Source organism: Lygodium microphyllum, chromosome 28 (assembly GCF_053477565.2).
Source record: "Lygodium microphyllum isolate KBCC chromosome 28, Lygodium_microphyllum_v1.1.10, whole genome shotgun sequence".
NCBI lineage: Eukaryota > Viridiplantae > Streptophyta > Polypodiopsida > Schizaeales > Lygodiaceae > Lygodium > Lygodium microphyllum.
Window position 1 is genome coordinate 100,527,006 of NC_141162.1, and position 20,919 is coordinate 100,547,924.

Consider the following 20,919-nt stretch of genomic DNA (forward strand, 5'->3'; position numbering starts at 1 on the left):
GGGATCCTCGACATAGAATCATGATGAAATTAGCTGTCTACCTTAGGGTAGGCTTTACTAATAATATGGCAGAGCACAAAGCTTTGATTATGAGATTGAACATTGTGAAGAAGAGTGGTAATTGCCAATTGTTAGTAAAAGGGGATTCCTAGTTGGTTTTGAACCAACTGAATGGGATGTACACAGTATGGAACCCTATTCTTCATATGTACTATCATGCTACCATGAGCTTGATCGATGACTTTGAGAGAGTGTCTCTTCAGCTGATTCCATGACATTGGAATCAATTTTTTGATTCATTAGCCAACTATGCATATGAAGAAGACCTCTTTTTCAATTGTGGTCCTAGTTTGGATATATTTATTGATGATGAGACACGATCCGGTCGATTATGGGGACTTTTATTAGAACATGCTCAATATGGCAGGTGATGGTTAGTATGGGTGATGCAAAGAGTAGCCAAGACCCATTTTTCATTATTATCTTGGACCCGTCGGTTGGCCAGATGACACTTTATGCATATGCCTCTTGCTATCTATGTGGGAGGTATGGGTCACAATTTAATGCATTTAGTTTAGGGCTTGGAGCCCAGATTTCTCCTTGGGATGGAGCGTCTCGTGGTTTATTAGTGTTAGTCCAAGGAGAGTCTTCTATGAGTTACATTGCTATATTTCTTTAGACCAAGAGGGCCAGTTCATTTTTTGTGAAATGTTATATCTCGTTAGGCCAAGAGGGGCCTATGATTGTTTAGTGCGGGTGCTTTTAATCGGTTTCTATTTTAGTGTTGTACCAAACATGTTCGATGGAATGCTTGGAGAGAGACTTTGTTGCGTGGGAGCTTCTGGTGGCCAATCCAGGTGGTGCCATTGCCTTTTTGAGCTTTTCTCCTTAAACTACTTATATATATGTATTTGTGGGGGTTTTATTTTATTTTATTAGGGACCGATAAGTCATGGCATGAAGTCCCAGCATTTAGTTGGTATGTTTGGAAGGGAGGTTCGAGCAATTGACCACCTCTTGTGAAGCCATTGTCTAGCATTAAAAGAGCTATTTTGAGGAGTCATGAGTGACCATGTCTTGCTAGCCTCCTAGGTAGCTATTTCTAGGAGGTTCTATTAGTGGTGAGGTAGCTGGGAAGCCTGCCCAAAACTATATGATCAAGAAAGAAAGATCTTAAGAAAAACCAATATACATAGGTGTGTAAAAAGGGGTTCTAACCCTTAGCAAATAAAAGCTGAAATAAAAAGGAAATTTTTTCCTAAATTAGTTGTCTATCGCCTTGCGAAGGCCTAGTAGGTTCCTAGGGAGGACGAGTAAGATCCGAGGCCAATGCCTTGCCCTTCCTTGGGATGACATTGTGCCACAAAAGAAATGAAACTGGAAGGTTGGAGCGAAAATACAAGTGAGCATTAAAAAAGGATTAAGTGTTGCCTTGTGAGGGCTTGGTAGGTTCTAGGTGAGTGCTGAGATAGGACCTAAGGCTGATGCCCTGTTCTCCTTGGTTCACTACGCTCAACTCCCTCCTTTTTACACGTCTAAGTATCAAGTTCTGAAGGAAAAGAAAGCTAGATAGAAAGAAAATAATAATAAATAAATGAGATCATGCTATAGGATTCCTTGCCTAGTGGGAGCTATTGGTTTTGGTGTCCTCAGTTAGGTAGGTAAGTCAGACAACCACTTAGGACAATCTCTTTGATAGTTCTTTTTAGCTACACTATGTTGGAGCAGTTGGTTGACAACTGACTCTTGACCTCTTGATCAGATACTGTTTAGCTTCTTCCTCGTGGATTTCATGATGTGATTTTTGTCAGGGAGAAGGGCAAGAGATATGACATGTGTTGTTGTTTTTTTCTTATCACAGCTTGATGCTTTTTGTGGTTATGTTTGTGCAGATTAGTTCGTGGGATTCGACGAGACTGAGTCACCCTATCCTGTTCGCCAATGAGAGCTAGATTTTGGGACCCGTTTTTAAAGTGTTTGAGCCCATTCTTGGAGCGAAAAAGTGGCTAGGAGGCATTAATGACCAATTTTTCATGCAAAGTTGAACGGTGATAGATGGTCGCGAGCTAGAGTTTTTGTTTAGGGGATTTCAATGCTAGGAATCCAATGCAAGTCTCCGTTCGTCAATCGGAGGTGGCTTGATCCCCCATTTGATCCCCGCAAGGTTTAGTGCTCTAAAGCAGTTATGTGATCCAGGAGCCAAAAAGTGTGCAATGGGGTCAAGATTGTTAGATTTTGATGTCACAAAGCTAGCCTTTCAATTGAATCGCAATTTCGAGTCAATTTGTCCCTCCAAACAAGTCGAAAATCCTCGTGGAGCAATGTGAAAGTGGTTTTTTCAAAGTGGACATTTAATCAATGAAATGTGAATGAAAAAAAAACATGCAAATTCTTGTCCAGTAGAAGGGGGACATTCTTTGTTTTGCGCCCCATTTTTGGATGGATTTGTGCCTCTTCAATACACCACCCCGATCAAGAGAGAGAGAGAGATGGAAGCCTAATCTACATGCCAAGAGCAAGATTTTGACCATAAGCATGTGAAATATGATCAAAGAAATGAAATTTTGATTTCTTAGTCTTTCTCTTATTGAGAATCAAGCTCGTGATCAGTATCATTGACATGATCGACCTTATCTAGACACTTGTCGTCTTAGCTATCACTCTCCATGTGTGTCATCTTAGCTATCACTCTCCATGTGTGTTGTAATAACTGAGTTGGTCAAACTTAACCACAGTTAGTGGTATGGTCAATTAGTGGCCTAGTGTATTTTTTAGTTATGTGTGATTAGACTTTAGTAAGCATTATGGAATAAGAGAAGAAGAGAACAATGGGGAGTTCACGACTCTCTGTTTATAGCTCCATGTCTTTGTCTCTCTCTCCCTCTGAATCTTGAACATGGTATCAGAGCATGAAGCCTGAAGGCTTGGCGGTGGCATTAGCATTGGCATTGTAAGAGCTGGGGCTTGAAGTTAGGAGCTACACTGTGACTTGCAAAAGTTCATGTGTTGGCACCCATTGGATCAGTTGGAAGGTATGTTTCTTGTGGTTTATCAGTTCACAACCTATTGAGGCTTCCTAGAGGGGTTCTTTGCCACTTGAATGAGCTCTGTTGCATGAGCATTGAGGAAAAAAATAGCAGCAAGGTAAAAAAGTGACCTACATAGATTGCGCCAGTTTGCTGATCATCTTCTCCTTGTTCCAACTCAGATATTGACAAGCCATAAACACACTCTACTATCAATAAACAACTTGCCAGGGATTGAAGAAAGCTTCATAGCATTGGTATCTTGGTTCTCAGCTTGTTTCTGGGATGTTTGAATCAAGCTGGATGGAAAAGAGAGCAGATCTACTGTTAATTATATAAGGACAACATACATCTACTTGGTTATAGCTCATTGGGAGCTATATTGACCTTTATTGATGTCTACTGATGCTTGACAATGTATATGCCTTTACTCTCATGCATTCTGGCATGGCCTTGAAGAGTTCAACACTCAGTTTTAAATGGTAATAGCAAGCTAAAATCGTCCTAGAATTTCCAGCACTAAAACATGGCATTGTTTGATTAAGAAAGGCTTGAGAATGATGCAGACAATCATCCTGGATGCTTGGCAAGTGTTGTAGCAACAATTATGTATACATGGGCATGATATTGGTGTTAAATGCTCAGTTCTGGAGCTTATTTGTAGGCTGGAAATAGTGAACAGGTTGCTATCCTGAATATAAGACAACTTACACATGAAGTTTTGGAGTATTTGGACACCTATTTGGTACCCATAAATGCTTGCATGTTGGTCCATGAATATAAGATTTTTTGTGGATGTAAACGAGCTTTAAATGCTCAAATCTAGGCTGAGATAAGATCATAGCAGTGGATTGGATGTAAACAACCTGTGGGAAGTGTATTTGGCACTACTACTTGCATATAGTACAAACATTGATGCTTGTTTGGTCACATATTGAATCCCCAATGTATTAGGATATGTCTATGGTGGTTTAAGGATATTTTTGAGCTGAGAATACCCTGATTATTATAGAGTTTATGCTGTTGGTTATAATAGGCTACTTGCTTGTCATAAACTATGGGAAAGTCTAGTGAATGTTAGCATCACTTCTATGCATCTATTGATGCTTATATTGACATAGTTTGTTGATGGGATGTTTTGCCACTACCATAGAATGTTTTGAATGGATTTGAGCTTGGTTTATGCTTAGTTTACCGTGTTTTTTCATTCCTGGAATACAGTTTACAGCAAGCAGGTTGTTAGAAAATTGTACCTGAAAAACTACCAGAAATTGGTCCTAAACTGTAAGAAATTGTTCCTGAATTCCAGGATGACTATTCCTGAACTATAGAAAGTCTATTCTTGAACTGCAGGGAGTCAAGCGCTTACAAATTGCATATATAATTGAATACCTTAGTTGCGAATATGGCAAATGCTTAAGGTACTGACAATATCACTCAAATTGAGGGAGAGAAGCTTGATAACAAAAACTTTGCTTTATGGAAGTTTAGGATGCAAAATTTCTTGATTGGCAAAGGCTATTGGGATTTATGTATGGGGGATGAAGGTAAACCCGAATTGCCTAAACAGAATTCGACACATGAACAATGGAGAGCTCACTGATAGTGGTCGAAAATGGCTAGTAAAATACTACATTGGTTTTCTTTGTGCATTTCTGATGTGATAGCTCTGCAGATTACCGGTTGCCATTCCCCAAAGGATGCTTGGGATGCACTCATAAAGAATTATAGTAATGTCATGCATACACGGAAGATATAGTTGAAGCAATGGTTCAACAATATGTCTAGGAATGGCAGGAGCATTCAAGCATACATGATAGAAATAAAGACCATAGTTTGACCAACTGGCTATTATTGAATCTAGTATTTCAGAGAATGATATGATTGTAGTGACGTTGAATGGGTTAGGCAAGGACTATAAGGCATTTGATACGTCCATTTTTGTGAGAGCAGAATCCCTCGATTGGGATGAGTTACTTGCACTACTGCTACATGAAGAAGTGAAGCTTAGCTTAATACAGGTTCAAGCACATCTCAGGGCGGTAGAGACACTATCTTTTACTCTAGTCAACAAGCTAGAGGTGGTAGAGCTTGTGGAGCTTTTCAGGGTCGAGGAGACACTCGAAACACACATGGTCAATAGCAGCAAAATGCTTGGCATAGCTCAAATATGCAAGGACATCGAGGATCTGAAGCCTTTAGAGGTAGGGGGAGATCACCTAGAGGAAGAGATGGCTCCTGAAAGTCACATGAGCAGTCTAACAAGAATAAAGATTGTCATTATTGTGGAAGATATGGGCATATTGTGAAGGATTGCCATAAAAAGCAAGCTAATATAAAGGCAAGAGGCAAGCAGCATGGACATTATGCATCTTCCAGTGGTACTCAGGATGACCAGGGAGATGGATTGTTTGCTATGAAACATGTATCAAAGAATACATCTTAAGCAAGGCAAAGATGAGAAATGATACATAGACTTAGGAGCATCCAATCATATGACTCCTCATGGCGAATGGTTTGATGGGTTAGTAGTAAGGTCTTATGGATTTGTATGCACTCGTGATGATACACATTATGATATTCAGCATACAGGTGTGGTTCCATTGCTCATGCTGCCTGATGGCAGAAAGAAGAGTCTACATGATGTACTACATGTACCTTCTATTACCAATAATTTATTGTTGATTGGATAGATGACAGAACAAAATCAGCAAGTCAAATTCAATAGGGATGGTTGTTTTATTGAAGAATATGGCAATGGCTGTAAATTGATTGCCAAAGGCAAGAGAGATGGCAAAATGTTTATCTTGGATATATCTATCCTGGAATTGAAGGTAGCCATGTTTTCCCATGATAATGGAGCAGTTCGGGATGTAGAAATCTGGCACAAATGCATCAGTCATGTTAATGTATAGAAGCTAAAAAATATGCAACAAAAAGAGGTTGTACTTGGCCTATGAAATGGAAGCAGTTTCCCATTCGATTGGCATTCATTATGGCGATCAACAAGTCACAGGGGCTGACTCTATCCATTGTTGGACTTGATCTAAAAGTCCTAATATTTATGCATGGCTAGTAATATGTTGCATTTTCAAGGGTGAGATCTTTGTATGGTGTGAAAGTCCTATTGGGTGACAAGGATAGGGACATGATACAAACATTGTGTACAAGGATCTACTTTGAAAGGTGTAGTGATGTGCGTTGCTATTGTTGATTGTGTAGCCACTAGTTTGGCATAAGTGTGAATTGCTCGTCGTGCCATGTTTGGTTAGCATGTATTCTTTTGAAAGTGAATTATTTTTCATGTTTCGACTTTTGCAGATATTTATCTTAGAGTGGGACTATTATCCGGCTTCTAACTATTAAAAGGAGCTACAGTGCATGTTGCGTGCAGTAACAAGCAGTGATATCATAAGAAGGATTCTCGCAAGAGTTGTTCAACATTAACATGATGATATCAATGTAGACATTAAGCTCTTGGTTTTTATTGAAGTTGTACATTGTGGATATATGCAATATTTTTGGGTGCATATGTATGAGGTTGACCAGGGGAAGAGGTTTCGGCGTTCTCACACTAATAAGATACCAAGGCATTGGTTTAAGTATGGGTACAATGATTTTGGTTGTTTTGTTACACTGCATCAACATCTGTTGGTACCTACTGGATGCTTCACAAGTGCTCAAGCATGTATTATTATTTTTGAAATGATATGGTCTTTGTTAGTTATTACAAGTACTTATGTTGAGATTTTATTTAGATGTAGGTGCTACAAAGAGAGGTAGGACTATCGCATCCCCCATGCGATTACCAGCATAAACTATGGAGTCAACCCTTGCTTTGCCTTTGCATGTTGTGCTTGAGGATGGTACATTTGCTAGTGATTTCTCGAAGAAGAGGAAGCTTCATTTTTGTTAGGCATCTCGACACCTTTTTTTTGTTAGGCACCTCGACACCTTTTTTTGTTAGCATTGGCCATTTACATGTGGTACTTGGAAATAGTTAGGTGTGTATGGGCAGAAGATAGGATGTCTTAAACTTGGCATTCGTGGCTTGCCAATGGAAAGTAGGATGTCTTATGTCTTCCTTTCATGGCATGATCGGTAGAAAGAGGCCAACAATAATAGCATCGAGCTCTACTTCACCTTGAACGCCTTGCTTGGAGATGAAAACAATATGTGCTTAGAGAAAGTCCTTTTGCTGTGCTTGGTCTTTGTTTCAATTGTGATTCATTTTTTAGTATGACATTACTATTTCTAAGTGTCATGCAAAGCAAGCAGGTGGTCTCTTGCCTTTGTGTAAGGGCAAATGTTTATACGTACAATGCATAGAGGAGATTTTTTGTATTTCCAACATTCTATGTTGCAAAATTTATAAGTTACTTTTAGTTTTAAGCTTGACTAGAGAAAGAGAGAGAGGCGAGAGAGGGGAGGAAGCCATTTCTAAATATTATGCAAAGCAAGCATGTGTTTTCTTACGGTCATGTATAGGTGAGATTGTATGTATGTCTGGCATTCTTTTCTAGAGTTTTTTTTAAAGATTTTAGAGAGAGAGAGAGAGAGAGAGAGAGAGAGAGAGAGAGAGAGAGGAGTGAAACAAAAGACAAAGGGAGAGAGAAATGAGATTTATAAAGAGAATTGGGAGGAGGGAAAAACGGAGGGAAAAAATATCTAGACATAAGGGGGTGAGCGAAGGGAGGGAGAGCGGGGCACAAGGAGAGGGAGACACGAAACAATTTGGATACAGAGATGGGAAAGAGGGCAGAGAAAGATGAGAAATAGATTATTGAACAAAATTGCCGTGTGGTGTCGGGAAGCGGCCTAACTTCGACGTTTGTATCAGCCTATCGTAATGAGACACCATGAAAATATATAAGTGCAAATTTCTGTTCTTGTTGCCTCCAACGTTCTAAGGAAAAATGCTTCAGAAAATCGACTACCGAACTTAAAACTCCGGCAACTTGGCAGGCAACGTTAAGGCTACTACAGGGCCTTCTCTGCGGTGGTGCGTCAAGACAATTCGATCTATGTCGTGACAGGCTTGTTTCACGATGTCTCCTTCTCACACAGACTCCAGCTCCAAGCGAACAGCAAGAATCACGTCCCTCAGGTTCCCCATGACTTACGAACTTTCTTCCGCACAAGCTTCAGTATCATTCGGACGGCTAGGCTTTTGCAAGAACTAGCATTTCGTGGTTCTCTTAACGCTCACCATTTACAGTCGTCACAAACTGGTAGCTGCAATCTGTAATCTTTCCACAATCACCCGTGGAGGTTGTGCTTGTCGTGTAAAACATCTTCTGATTAAGGTTTTAGTGTACATGCTTTGATCAATGGACTGTTATTTGCCAGCATCCGTCTGCCTGGCATTTACAAACTCTCCTAATTAAGGTTTTAGAGTAAATGCTTTGATGAATGGATTGTTGTTTGGCAGTATCCGTGCATTCAAGTCCTTCGGAGATGAGGTGCAGCATTTCAATTTTAACAAAGGATTCAACCTTATAGTTGGCGCCAATGGCAGTGGCAAATCCAACATACTCGGTTTGTACTCCTGCCCTGGTACACTGCTTGAGCAGTCGCCAGCCTGGTCCTTCACATTCAAACGCTACAGGAAAATCCCCGCTCTTAGAGCTCTGTGCTTTTATATCGTTCACGATGTCATTCGAGTATGAACAAAAAGGAAGCTATTGCTCCATACAAGCAAAATTTGCTGTGTCTTGTTACGTCTTCTTGAAGCTCCATGCGAGCAAGTTTCTATCTATTTCTTCTTTCTCCTTTTCCCTTACTTTACCGAATTTCCTGATCTCGGAGAAGCGAAAATTTGTAGTCTGATAGCGAAAGTCCCTTCACAGCGAAGGGTCTTATGCATGTCGCCAAGGGACGGGTTTCATGAACTAGTCAATATGTTGCAAACCTTGAGATTTGATGTTTTATCGTTGAGATGTTTGATTACCTTTTAAGGACCTTCCTAATCACGAAGTTCCTTGTTTGGTTGACATTCATCTTGGATCTGCAATAGATGCAATCTGCTTTGTCCTCTGTGCCAAAACATCAAGCCTGCGTGTCAGCAACCTCTCAGAGCTGCAGTCCACAGAAACAAAGGAACCTTGTGAAGTTTCTATTGGATTTCAAATTGATGGGAAACCTGAGCAGCACATTCTTTTAGCTGCTAGGATCCTTCCTAATGAGTTGAGGCAATACAAGGTTAATGGGAAGCTCAAATCCATGAAGGATGTAAAGGTATCGCCATTGTTTTCATAATTTTTGGAAAGTCCTTTCTTTTAGACAGGCTCCTTTTAAATACTCTACGGATTAATGGATGCCACAGGCCCTCCTTAAAGAATACGGACTTCTGTTAGAAGAAACATCAGCAGTAATTCATCAATCCAGTGTTACAGAACTGGCTGACAAGAACCCTCCTGGCAAGTTGGCTTCAATCGTATCTGCAGCATCAGGAGCAGGCAAGTCATGGTGTTGTTGACAATGAGTCTTTCTTTCCTCTATAAGGTCACTTAGCTCTCTGAAACATTATGTTATGATCCAACTGCTTTTCTCCCAAATCAAAACAACAGATGGTAATCTTTGAAGATGCATGGCCACCACGTTGATTGTATTTTTAACGAGTTTGAACACATAGAGGTAAATCAAGCTGATCTACTTTGAGCTGCTCTGAAGGTTTCTATTACACAGATGTCATGCCTATTCCTACTTACTTAATTGAGTCTTTTGGTCAACTGGACAGCAATAATGGCATTCTCTGCCTGAAGAGTTTGTAGTGGGGACTTGTCTGAATAAAGACTGCTTGTTTTCAATCTTTCTACAGGGCAAATGCACGTCTAAGAAGTGAAGCAGTAGCGGAAGTTCCCTTGCCTTGTTATTATGCTCCCTCACTGATTGTAGTTTTTATGTTTTAAGTACAGCCTGCAAGAGGTTGAATTTCCAAATAGCAAGAATGAGCAGTGCTTGATTTAGGTTGAGCTCTGTCACACAAGTGTTTCAATAAAGGTGGGAGTGATGTTTATTGTGCATGCAAGAGAGCCTTTGAGTTCTTTGATTAATGTAAAAAGAAAAAGAGCAATATTCTCACTCACTCATTCTTCTGCACAAACAAGAAGTGATGGAGGCAATGACACTCTATTGCTGGAATGACTTACTATATAGAGCTAAAGTGTAGAACCTCCTGAAGGTGGTGTCTGGGATTGTTTAGGAAAAAGGTTAAAAGTGTCTGGGCTAGATAAAATGAAGATTAAAAATGTAGAACCTCCTGAAGGTGGTGTCTGGGATTGTTTAGGAAAAAGGTTAAAAGTGTCTGGGCTAGATAAAATGAAGGCGAACTTTCTACAGCTCTTTCCAGATTCGTTGGGACATTAAGTGTAAATTTCAAAAATTAATTGGATAAGTGGAGGAAAGAAGAACTCTCTTTTAACAATCAGTCACTAAAGAATTAATGATAACTTCGAACAGCCACTCCTTCTAGCTGTTCCTTTACTCCAAGGTAATGGTCCTTGGTCCTTGAATGCTCTTGATGTGACCAACATTCAGATAGAAACCAGCAGACAGCTGTGATTTGGCAGGTACATACAAGTGACAGGTTGTGAGCAGTAGGGAGAGGATGATGGTGGCAGCAATCATCAGCAGATGACATAGGGGCAGTAGGATGATAGTAGCAGTTTTGAGTGCACTCCTGGCAGCAGCTTGGAGCTGCAGGCGAGCTCTTATTGGTGGATTGATGGGGTTTAAAAGCCCAAGTTTCCCATTCTTGAATGTGTAGGCATGTCTGGGTTTGTGTGTGAGTGTTGTCTGTTGCCACATTTTCCTGAATTTTGTGCACTAGAAATTTGAGTTTTCAACTGTCCAAAAGATCGTTTAACTGTTATTTTTTGTAAATGTGCACCCACAACAGTAGTGATTTGGCAGGTGCACATGACAGCTTGTGAGCAATAGAGAGAGGATGATGGTAGCAGCAGCCCCCAGAAGATGGGCAGTGGGATTCAGATAGAAACCAGCACAGACAGCAGTAGTGATTTGGCAGGTCCACATAACTGCTCGAGAGCAGTAGGGAGAGCATGATGGTGGCAGCAGTCCTCATCAAATGACATAGGGGCAGTAGGATGATGTGGCAGTTTTGACTGCGCTCCTGGCGGCAGGTTGTAGCTGAACATGTTACAATTGCAGGTGAGCTACTATCGCCTATCAGTGGCTTCATGGCCTTTAAAAAGCCCACACTTCCCATTCCTTGAATATGTAGGCATGTTTAGGTTTGCGTGTGAACATTATCTGGTCTGGACAGTGTTTATTCATACACTTTGGAGGAGATGGGAGAAGGTTCCAGGTGGCTCTAAGTGCATGAGGAGGAGAGATGCCTTCATTTATACTTGGGATTTGTTCCATTTAGAGTCACATATGTTTTGACACTACAGCCTGCTAGATTGCTTGTTTCCTTAGCCCTTGCATAGAATCCTTGTGTTTTATGTATCAAGTTCTATACGTGATTTGTTTTGTATTTTTACCTCAGAAGTTTTCATTGAGGAGTTTATTAATAGATTCTTCTTTTCTTGGAAAAAGAAACCAACAAGTCTTCATTCTTTAGGACAAAAATTTTAGCTGAGGTTTTCTTTTTTTAAAATTGGCTTAGGAAGGTGGAATGAAGAAGTAGAGAGAGCCACCAAAGAGTTGAAGAATACACAACTTGGTCTTGCTCATATCCAAGAAAATATCTGCTTACTAGAAAGCAGCATTGCAGAGGATAACGTCCGCATACAAAAATTAATCAGAGCCGAGCAGGTTGTTCATTCTTCTTGCATTAGCATTTTCACCTTTGGAGTAATTACTGGTCAAGGTCTTTTCTTTTTCTGATAAAGAAAGAGTTGAATCCTGTGGTGTTAGATTAAAATGTTGTTTGCACAGGAAAGGGCTGATCTTGAATTTTCTTTAAAAGTCTGTCAAGTGCAATGCCAGCATTGAATAGTGAGTAGTAACAACAATTCAAAAAATACGAGTGTGCAACTGCAGTCGATGTTATTGCCTTTTTTTGGGGGACGCAAGAGTCTTCCAAATGGCTACCCTGCATCTAAAGGATCTTGTCGAGCCAGCTACACCAAACTTTCTGCAGCCAAATGTATTTTGGTCGTTACTAAAGTATTGCTAAAAGCTGCACTATATGTATTGATCTTATGTGGAGGATGTGCACCTTTTTGTCATGAAAAAGGAGTGCAATATCTTAATAAGTTAGGAAAAAGTAACTTCATAAAGCATCAACTGATATCTTAATAAGTGAGGACCTGAATTTTTAACTTAATGCTTTGAATCTCAAGTTGTGGCATTTAAGTTGTGCACATGTAAGGTGTACATGTGAGATTAAGTGAATGTGAGTCACAGTGATAGATAATCCTAGCTTGGATAGTGGGGGATATTGGTAGAAGTTGTGATGGATAGGTGCCCAAAGGGTACCCGAGTCAGATCTTGGTACATTAAAGAGCTTGTTGGAAATGACTTTTGGTGTCTTGGGGATTAGTGATTTAAACAATCCAATGTCCTAGACTAAGGTTTTTGGAAAGTTTCAACACTTTTAGGTTCAAAAAGGTCAAGGATTTAAAATTGAGGTTAGACAACATTTAATGTTATTTTATATAAGGGTAGGGCCAAAGGGCTATTTAGCTTGAATTTGCACATGGAGTTCTCAATGAAAATGGAAATTTGCCAAGTCTTGATTTTAGGGTGCAATTAAAGAGTATTTTGTGAATGCTATAAATGCATTGATGTTTACTATGTTGGACTAGGGTTTTTTGTATGTGCAATACATTAATTAGAAGCCCTAATCAAAAAAGTGAAAACACAAGAACGTTGCAAAGGAGAACACAATGCTTAGGAAATGGAATCCATATACCAAACACGAGGCGGTCGTATACAACAATGAGTCACTAGTTGCGTAGGCATTGGCACCAGCTCCCTCTCTCCAACAAGGCATGCATTGGAAGCTCGAAATGATGAATCATCAGATTGTGGATGAGTGAGCCAAATAAATATACAAAAAATAATGCAATAAATGCATCAGGTCGGCCAGCATTTAATGCTGGTTGGCCAGCGATAAATGTCATAAATCTCATAATAATGACCACTAAAAAAAAAAACTAAAAACCATCTAAAATATCTAGCGTGTCGAATCACATCCTAGACCCACTCATGAGTTGACTAAACTGCTAGCACCCTCGCTTAGATTATGGATGATATGATACAATACAATGATACAGTGATACAATGATAAGGACTCATCATAGTTGGTACAACAAAGACCACTAGGATAGGATGATGGATACTTGAGTAGTGGGTGATCAAGCCACCACCAAGGTGCCTTGGAGAGAACCTAATGTTGATGTCAATCGTACGAGCTCCAAAAAATAGACAAGAATCATAATAGCTCTCCTTGTTTGTCAATAATGCCTCACAGTAGCATACATGATCATCTTGTTAAAAATGCCTTTGAGCATACGTGAACATGGATTTCTTGCCTTTGGCTAAGATTGCCAAAGTGTCCCCTCATGGGAGCTTAGGCTAAAAGCCAATCTTGCTCTTTGTCAAGTAACAACCCATCATGAACCTGGAAGTCAATCCCAACTCCAAAATTTTAAAACTTGCTAGACTTTGGTCGATGTGTGAGGGAAGTCCCTCCCTAGAACCTATGCACTTGTATACTTGTATAGATGGAGTCTCATTGGCCCCACCTTACCACCCTCTCACACTCCCTTTCTGGTATGGGAGAGTCGTGAGGGATGATTGCATCGCTTGCACTAGAAAGCAATAGGAGGGGTTGCCAAGCCCTTTCTTGGATTTGAGGAATAGGACCTCTTTTGTGCCGTGGCCTTGGCCTTGGCCAGAGGAGCCGAGCCAGAGTCGAAGGAGGCAGATGCCTTGATGGAGGAGTCTATATCCCGCTTCTTCTTCTCCTTCTTCTTCCTTGAAGCTGCTAACTCTTTGCAATCCTTGGGCAAACATCTCTTCTTGCCACAATAATAACACTAGGCTTGCGACTTTTTCTTCTTGTCATCCCTCTTTGAAGTATCAAATGCCTCATCGGAGCCACCATACTGAGATGGAAGCCTCCCTTGTAACTGCAAAGATGCCTCATGCTCAAGCAGCATTGAGGACATATGTGTAAAGCTCACTGGCGTTGATGACATTTGGGCTCGCAAAGCAACTCCATCAAACTTTGGAGGGAGCTCATTATGCCTATTGTCTGCTATTTAACTATTTGATTTAGTTGTCTGCATCAGTATTAGTGGTTCAGTTAGTGTGCAAGACCAGTTCCTTTGTCAAAGCTTTCTGCCTGAGTCCCGGGTTAAGTTTTGGTTACTGTACTATACTGGATTCATCAGGGCTTGGTGCAGTTGTATAGGGCTCACTGCAACTTTACTCTTAGGACATATTTAGATAAACATGCATACTGCACTCACTATCAAGGCAAAGGATCAATCTAAGAATGGCTATTGCTTGTAGTTTAGGCTACATTCTGGATTGTATGTAAATTTATGTAGCTAGCTGTTTGTGACCATCTGCTACATGTCGTCTGTGCATATGTTTGTCTCCTTTGAACCTACAAAGGTTACTAAGAATTTCTAAATAGTTTTCTAGAATCCCACTGGGTATGTAAACATGTATTTTATGGTTTCTTGATCTCGAATATCTGTGTTGAAGCTTTCCATAATAATTCACTTTGAGCCTGTGAGCAAATATGATGAACTATAAGATTCACACTCTTTTCTATCTTTATTTTAGCTAAAAGGGAACCTTAAGTAAAGTTAAGAGTTATTGAAGTTTTTATTTTTTATTTGATTGCATGTTTTGGCTAATAAAGACTTGTTTGTTTCAGCTCGAAAAGGAAATTGCATACACCAGAAGAGAGATATACAATTTTGAGATGGAGAGGGTCACATCAGTCAGACAGACCATTTTGGAGAAAGAGGAAGAGCTGCAACTTCGAGAGGCCAAAATACAAGAAAGGAAACTGCTTATGGAAGAGAAAAAGGCTGCTCTGAAGAAGCACAAATTTACATCACAACCTTGTGAGAGTTTGAAGTTGGAAAAGCTTCAAACAATGGACCTGATAGCGATGAAGGAAGAGGAAATACTTTTACTTGAACAAAAGGTAGAGGCAAAGAACCTGTCCAAGGCCGAAGTGGAAACCGTAGAATTGGCCATTAGAAACCTTGAAGTGGAAATTAATATTCTCGAAAGACGGCTTGAAGAGACTGCAGCAACAATAACAAAACTAGAGCAACGAGTTATATTTCCTAGCATAGCCCCTCTTGTCTCTTTGCAACAGTACAAGGAGGAGCTTAATTCTAACATTATAACTACAGAGAGGAGACTTCAAAAGCTGATTACTGAGCAGGAAATTGCCATGAGGTCTTTGAAAGTTGCAGAAAAGGATATTTCATATCTGGAGGTCCATTTGTGCATGAAGCAAGAGGAGATGGAACAAGCAGTCCAACTGCGGGAGGGTCTTGATATGAATGTTTCACATCAGCTGGGCAACAAGCGCAAATATTTGGCAAGTGTCAAACAAGCATCTGAAGAACTACAGACTCGAATAGAATTCATGAATAGACAACTTGGAGTTCTCGACTTACTAGAATCAGATTTACCTGCATGGCCTCTGCATGCATGTTTCATGTTTAAGTCTGATCTGGAAAACATTCAGCAATTCATCATTGCGATGAATGTGATTGCAGGTAAAATACAACTTTATTCGTACTTTCTCTGTTTGAAATTTTTCTTCCTTCTGTCATATGTTGTTTCAATGCAGGTTTCATAAAAAGAGTTTGCGTAACTGAAACAACAGACACAGCAGCAAAGCTTCTGGAAATATGGGATAATAGAGGTGGCTCTAAAAGATTTTGTAGAATCTGGCCACTTGATCGTCTAAAATTTGAAGATCATACTGGGCTTCAAAAGGCAGTTCAAAATTCATATCCAAAAGGCAGCGTCATTCTGCCAATTGACCTTATCCAGTTTGATCATAAATTTGAGAAGGCTATAAAAAGGGCTTTTGGAAACTATGTTATATGTTTGTCAGATGATGTTGGAAGAGATCTTGTTGTTAAAAAAAAAATTTGGAATGTGACACTCGATGGTAAAATAAATAGACTTGGCTCAGTTTCTGGGGGATGGCGTGGTGATGAGAAAAAGGGGTTCCTTCACATCAAGCTCAACAAAGACATTGCAGAAGTGGATTTTAAGTCGTCATACAGTGAACAAAGTAAAGTTGAGAAGGTGAGTCTCTTTACTTTTTGTGTGAAGGCCTTATCGAGAAAGCCAGCAGGGATATTATCTCATTAGCTATTTTTTGGTGATGAAGGAGATCAAACAACTGGAAAAAGCAGCTCTTGACATGGAAACTTGCAAGGCTAGGGAAAAAAATCTGCAAAAGGAAATCTTCCTTGCAGAGGAAGAGGTCTCAACCTTCAGAAACATTCTGTTCAGAAGTTTCATCGTACATTGTTAGAAGAATTTTCATCTAACTCTTTATAGTCTGCAGATTAAATGCTTGAAAGCCGATGCTGCCAAGTATCATGCTCAGATCCTTCAGTGTCAAACGGGGATTTCATTTGCTCAGAATGATTTAGAGTCCAACAAAAAGCAGCTTGATGCTTGTATGAAGGATGTAAATTGTGACCCTGGAGCAGAGACGTTTGTTAATGTGCTTCAGGATGCCAAGAATGAAGAAGGTGCCATTCTTGATGCTCTTGAGAAGCTTCATAATCAGCAAGAGGTAGCAAAAGCTACTAAGTTGAATCTTATGGAGAAGATTGAACAGTTAGACAATGGTGACCTATCAAACATGGTTAATTCACAAAAGGAAGAGGTGCAGCACCTGAGAGAGAAGCTAAATGAGATTGAAACAGGAATTGATTGTGCAAAGGAGGAAGAGAGGCGTTGGGCTGAAATGGTAAAGGCTGGCAATGAGGAAATCGATCAAGTACACAAAGAAATTGAAGATATGAAGGAAGTAAAAGAAAAACTTAGAAGAAGCTTAGTGCAGGCAAAGGATGAAGAGAAGGCACTTCTACATGAAATTGAGCCAGCTCAGGTTTTTATTAGCTATTGATTTTCGCCAACTCAGAAGTACTCCATGTTTGTATTGACATTTAAGACTCAGAACTGTGTGGTTTCTTATAGGATGGGCTTTCAGACAATGGGAGGTCTTCCATAAAAGATGCACGTGAATGCTCCATGAAGAAGCATGATGTAAGGAAAATGATAACGGAAATGTCAAAATTAAAGGAAGATCAGCAGGGTATGAGTACAGTGGAGCAAGTGGCAATCAAAGAAAGAGGAGAAAAGCTGGAGATGTTTAAGGGAAGAAGGGCATCCATAATTGACTCAATTGACATTCTTGTAGATGGCATAGACAGAACCAGAAACCAAGTTCAGAAAGCTAATGAAGTCTGCTTTCAAGAGATTCGGCAACGATTTGTAGAGCTGTGCGAATATCTGCTACCCAATAAGCGACTGGATCTTGTCAAAATAGGGCAACATGTGGAAGATGGAGTGAAAATTGCGTATTCGAATCTACCGCATGGATCAACCTCTCCACCACAGGACTGGAAGACTAGTCTGGAAGAGCTTTCAGGCATGCATATTCTTTCCTTCAAAGTAAATGAGGCCTTGTTTTTCCTCAGTAAAATCATACTTATGAATGGAAGGATCTGTTGGGTACACCTGTAGATAAATCATACTTACGAGGAAGACACATTCATTGCTGATGGGCTTCTTTTTCTAGGTGGCCAGCGGTCTTTGTTAAGTCTAGCATTTTTGTTGCTGGTGGCAACATCTGCAAGAAGCCCGTTGTGCCTAATGGATGAGGTAGATGCAGCACTGGATGAAGATAATCAAAGTCGAGTTGCTAAACTTATCCAGGATGTGGTCTCCAGGGGTACTCAAGTAATCTCTGTGAGCCATCATATCTCATTCCAGCAGCACAGTGACAACGTCATTCAGGTAAGTAAAGCTGGCAATTGCACAAAGTTTCTCCAAAACCAGCTATTTGCTACTAAAAATACCTTTCAAGACCTTCAAGAAGTATAAGAAAAGGTCTGTTGAACCTCTACTCTGCTCGATGTGCTGGCCTTATCTTTAATGGATGTGGGGGGGAATCAGCAAGGACAGTGGAGCACAGCAATCTCTTTGATCCATCAATTAGCTGACGCAAGCGGTTCTACTTCATGGAGGGCTGAGTCATTGTGTGGCTTGCTAGATAGGCGATCTCTCTCTCTCTCTCTCTCTCTCTCTCTCTCTCTCATCATGGCAATCACAATGTCTACTAACGCTTTGATCTCCTTTGCAATAGTGCACGTTCGCGATGCTTGTTTTACAATCTAACGCCAGGAGAACACCTTTATTAACACCATTACTAAGGCCGGTTACACACCAAAAAAGGGACACCCATTTCGTTAGCTTTAACCAATCAAAACACTTATTTAAGGGTCGGTGTCCGGAGTCCTTTACACATTGGAGAGGACATGACCTGTTGTTTACCTGCTAAACAGGTGAACTCCCCGTCCACTTTTGGACGGGGAGTCTCCCCTGCCGTAAAGTGACGGACAAGGGTGCACTTTTTGCATTTGCAACCAATCAAAAGATTTATAAGTTTATTCTTTTATATTTTTTTACAAACTGTATCCATTTGGTGTGTAAAGATACGACGCCCATGTCTGTGGCTAGTTTCAAAAAGTGCACGCCCACACTCTGGGCGGGGGTTGGCTATCCATTACTTGGTGTGTAACCAGCCTAAATTCCTTACCTTGTATCTTACACCTTTTCTATAACCTAATGAGCTAAGTTTAAATCTTCTCTAAGATCTTTTAACACTTGCATAGTCTAAGCGTCTATAGCTCTACCCACCACATTGTCACATACAGTTTTAAAACGTATGCTAAACATCAATCCTAGTCAACATATTGTTTGTTTACACATGATGAGGCAATTAATTGCAAGGGCTTGCTAAAAGTAAGGGCTATGTAGTCTTGTGCCTAAAATTATTGTTGAGGAGAAAGAGAGAGATGACAAAGACTAGGAGCAATAAGAATGATAATGACTTGTTAATGATCTCTTTTTAAAAAAGATTCATTGGTGAAAATTTGTGAGTAGAAGTGAATAAGAGGGAAAAAAAGACAATTGACACAATGAGAGGACAAGATGACAAGGTGAAAGAGAATCTATACTATTAGTTAACGAGAGGTGGGGGGCGGGTGCCACGTGGTAGTCCCTCCACCTTCCCCACAAGGAAAAAAAGAGAACGCGGAGACGGGTGTTACACGTCTAGCACACGTCCTCGCCCGCGAAAATTACGCCCGCCCTGGCACGAAGTGCTGGGGCGAGTCTAGGCGGGGAGCGCCTATTGAGGAAGTAAAAGAAAGGAAAGAGAGTTTTTTCGTTTTTTAAGTAGGAAATAGGCTGTGCTTTAGGGATAATCATAAATTCCAAGAACATGCATGGCATAACTTGCTTATAACTGGGACCAATTACCCACAGAATCTTGTCTTATTAGCATTTCTTAGCTTTTTCTTAAAAATTTTGGGCAAAGTGGCAAGGTTTTATTTAAATATTTAAAATCATGAGTTTTTTAATTAAATAGATTTTACTACAAAGAATGATAAGATGGTCAATACACAAAAGAGAGTAAACCCAATGCTTCATGCAATGCTTTAATCTTCCGACAAGACAATGCTTTTGTGAAAAGATCTCTTTTGTAGAGTCTCCTTGACCTAGTGATAATGTACTTAGGTGTGCTTAGTGGAAGTATAGAACATCGGGTTCCATACAACTACTAATATGCTTTGATTGTAAAGTGATGATGATAAGTGATTTTTGAACATTCAAATCAACCAAAAGGTATTTGAGCCAAACCTACTCAAGTTGGAGCTATGAAAGTTGCTTTGCATGGAGTTTCACAACTAAAAGTGGTTACATTGCTATTTCTTGCTCAATCATGATATGCATGAGGTGCCAAGCATGAAACAAAAACCACTTGCAAAAGATAATAGAAGATATGTTTCACATAGCGAAAATACCTCGTGGAAGATATGTTTCATATAATGAAAAATATCAGCATTGCATACCAATACTTGGTGCTTGGGTCATTTGTAAACCTACTTATTTGTGAGATGAAAAATTAGTACTTATGTGAGTTAAGCACTAATAGCTTATATCAAAAGTAGTTTTTAGCATCATGAAGGCCCAACTTTAAATAGTCTCCACAAGAGTCATAATAGGTTTGTAATCCTTAAAACTATATCTTTGCAATGAATTTTTAATATATTTTGAGTAAAATGATGTGTCCATTACATTGCTTAAATTGAATGTTCAAATAAGGAAGTAATAAGCTCAAATTCAAACAGGCAAAAATAAAAATAAAAATAATCAATGCTTTTTTTCACAACCTTTGTAACCATTGACTTTGCCTTATTTATTCGTTCTTGAAATTGCTTAGACAACTTGCTCCTCCACTTCATAGGCTTTTCATTTCTCCACAATGGCCACTTGTGGCTTGGAGGTGCTATCATGTGAAACTATGAAGCTATCCATAACCTCTTCATTCTTTGCAATAACAAATCTCGCTCTTTGTAAGTTTGCTTTCTTTGTCTCTATTACCATAATGCTTTGAGTAATCTTCCATGTTGTTGGAGCATCACTTAGTGTTCTCACCATTGAGCTATCCACCTTTCATGAGTGGAGAACATCACTTCCACAAAACCATATAAATTGTCACGATGTACCATTAGAATTATAATGCCTCCTTTGAAGCATGGTGTAGGCATACCTATAGTTGCACTCTTACCAAGAGGATTAATTAGTTTTCCACATCTAGCCTTTGTGGTCTCCAAGAAGCCAAAGCAAG

General features: G+C 39.8%; 1 protein-coding gene across 3 annotated transcripts; it reads left to right on the forward strand.

Annotated features, from left to right (window-relative positions):
- Positions 1-7,728: 7,728 nt before the first annotated feature.
- On the forward strand, positions 7,729-18,877 carry LOC148011799 (structural maintenance of chromosomes protein 2-like). 3 transcript variants are annotated; one of them, XM_087670324.1, is made up of 11 exons: positions 7,729-8,133; positions 8,458-8,564; positions 9,043-9,263; positions 9,352-9,488; positions 11,663-11,807; positions 14,890-15,751; positions 15,826-16,292; positions 16,378-16,473; positions 16,558-17,109; positions 17,199-17,652; positions 17,803-18,877. In XM_087670324.1, the coding sequence occupies exons 1-11, from the start codon at positions 8,075-8,077 to the stop codon at positions 18,105-18,107; spliced, it is 3,405 nt and encodes a 1,134-aa protein (XP_087526450.1). In that variant the 5' UTR covers positions 7,729-8,074; the 3' UTR covers positions 18,108-18,877. The 3 variants fall into 3 exon arrangements, with proteins under 3 accessions (XP_087526450.1, XP_087526451.1, XP_087526452.1); XM_087670325.1 differs by lacking the exons at positions 7,729-8,133; positions 8,458-8,564; positions 9,043-9,263; positions 11,663-11,807 and adding an exon at positions 9,596-9,662 and having other exon boundaries at positions 9,352-9,484; XM_087670326.1 differs by lacking the exons at positions 7,729-8,133; positions 8,458-8,564; positions 9,043-9,263; positions 9,352-9,488; positions 11,663-11,807 and adding exons at positions 9,622-9,662; positions 10,941-11,198.
- The last annotated feature ends 2,042 nt before the right edge of the window (positions 18,878-20,919 follow it).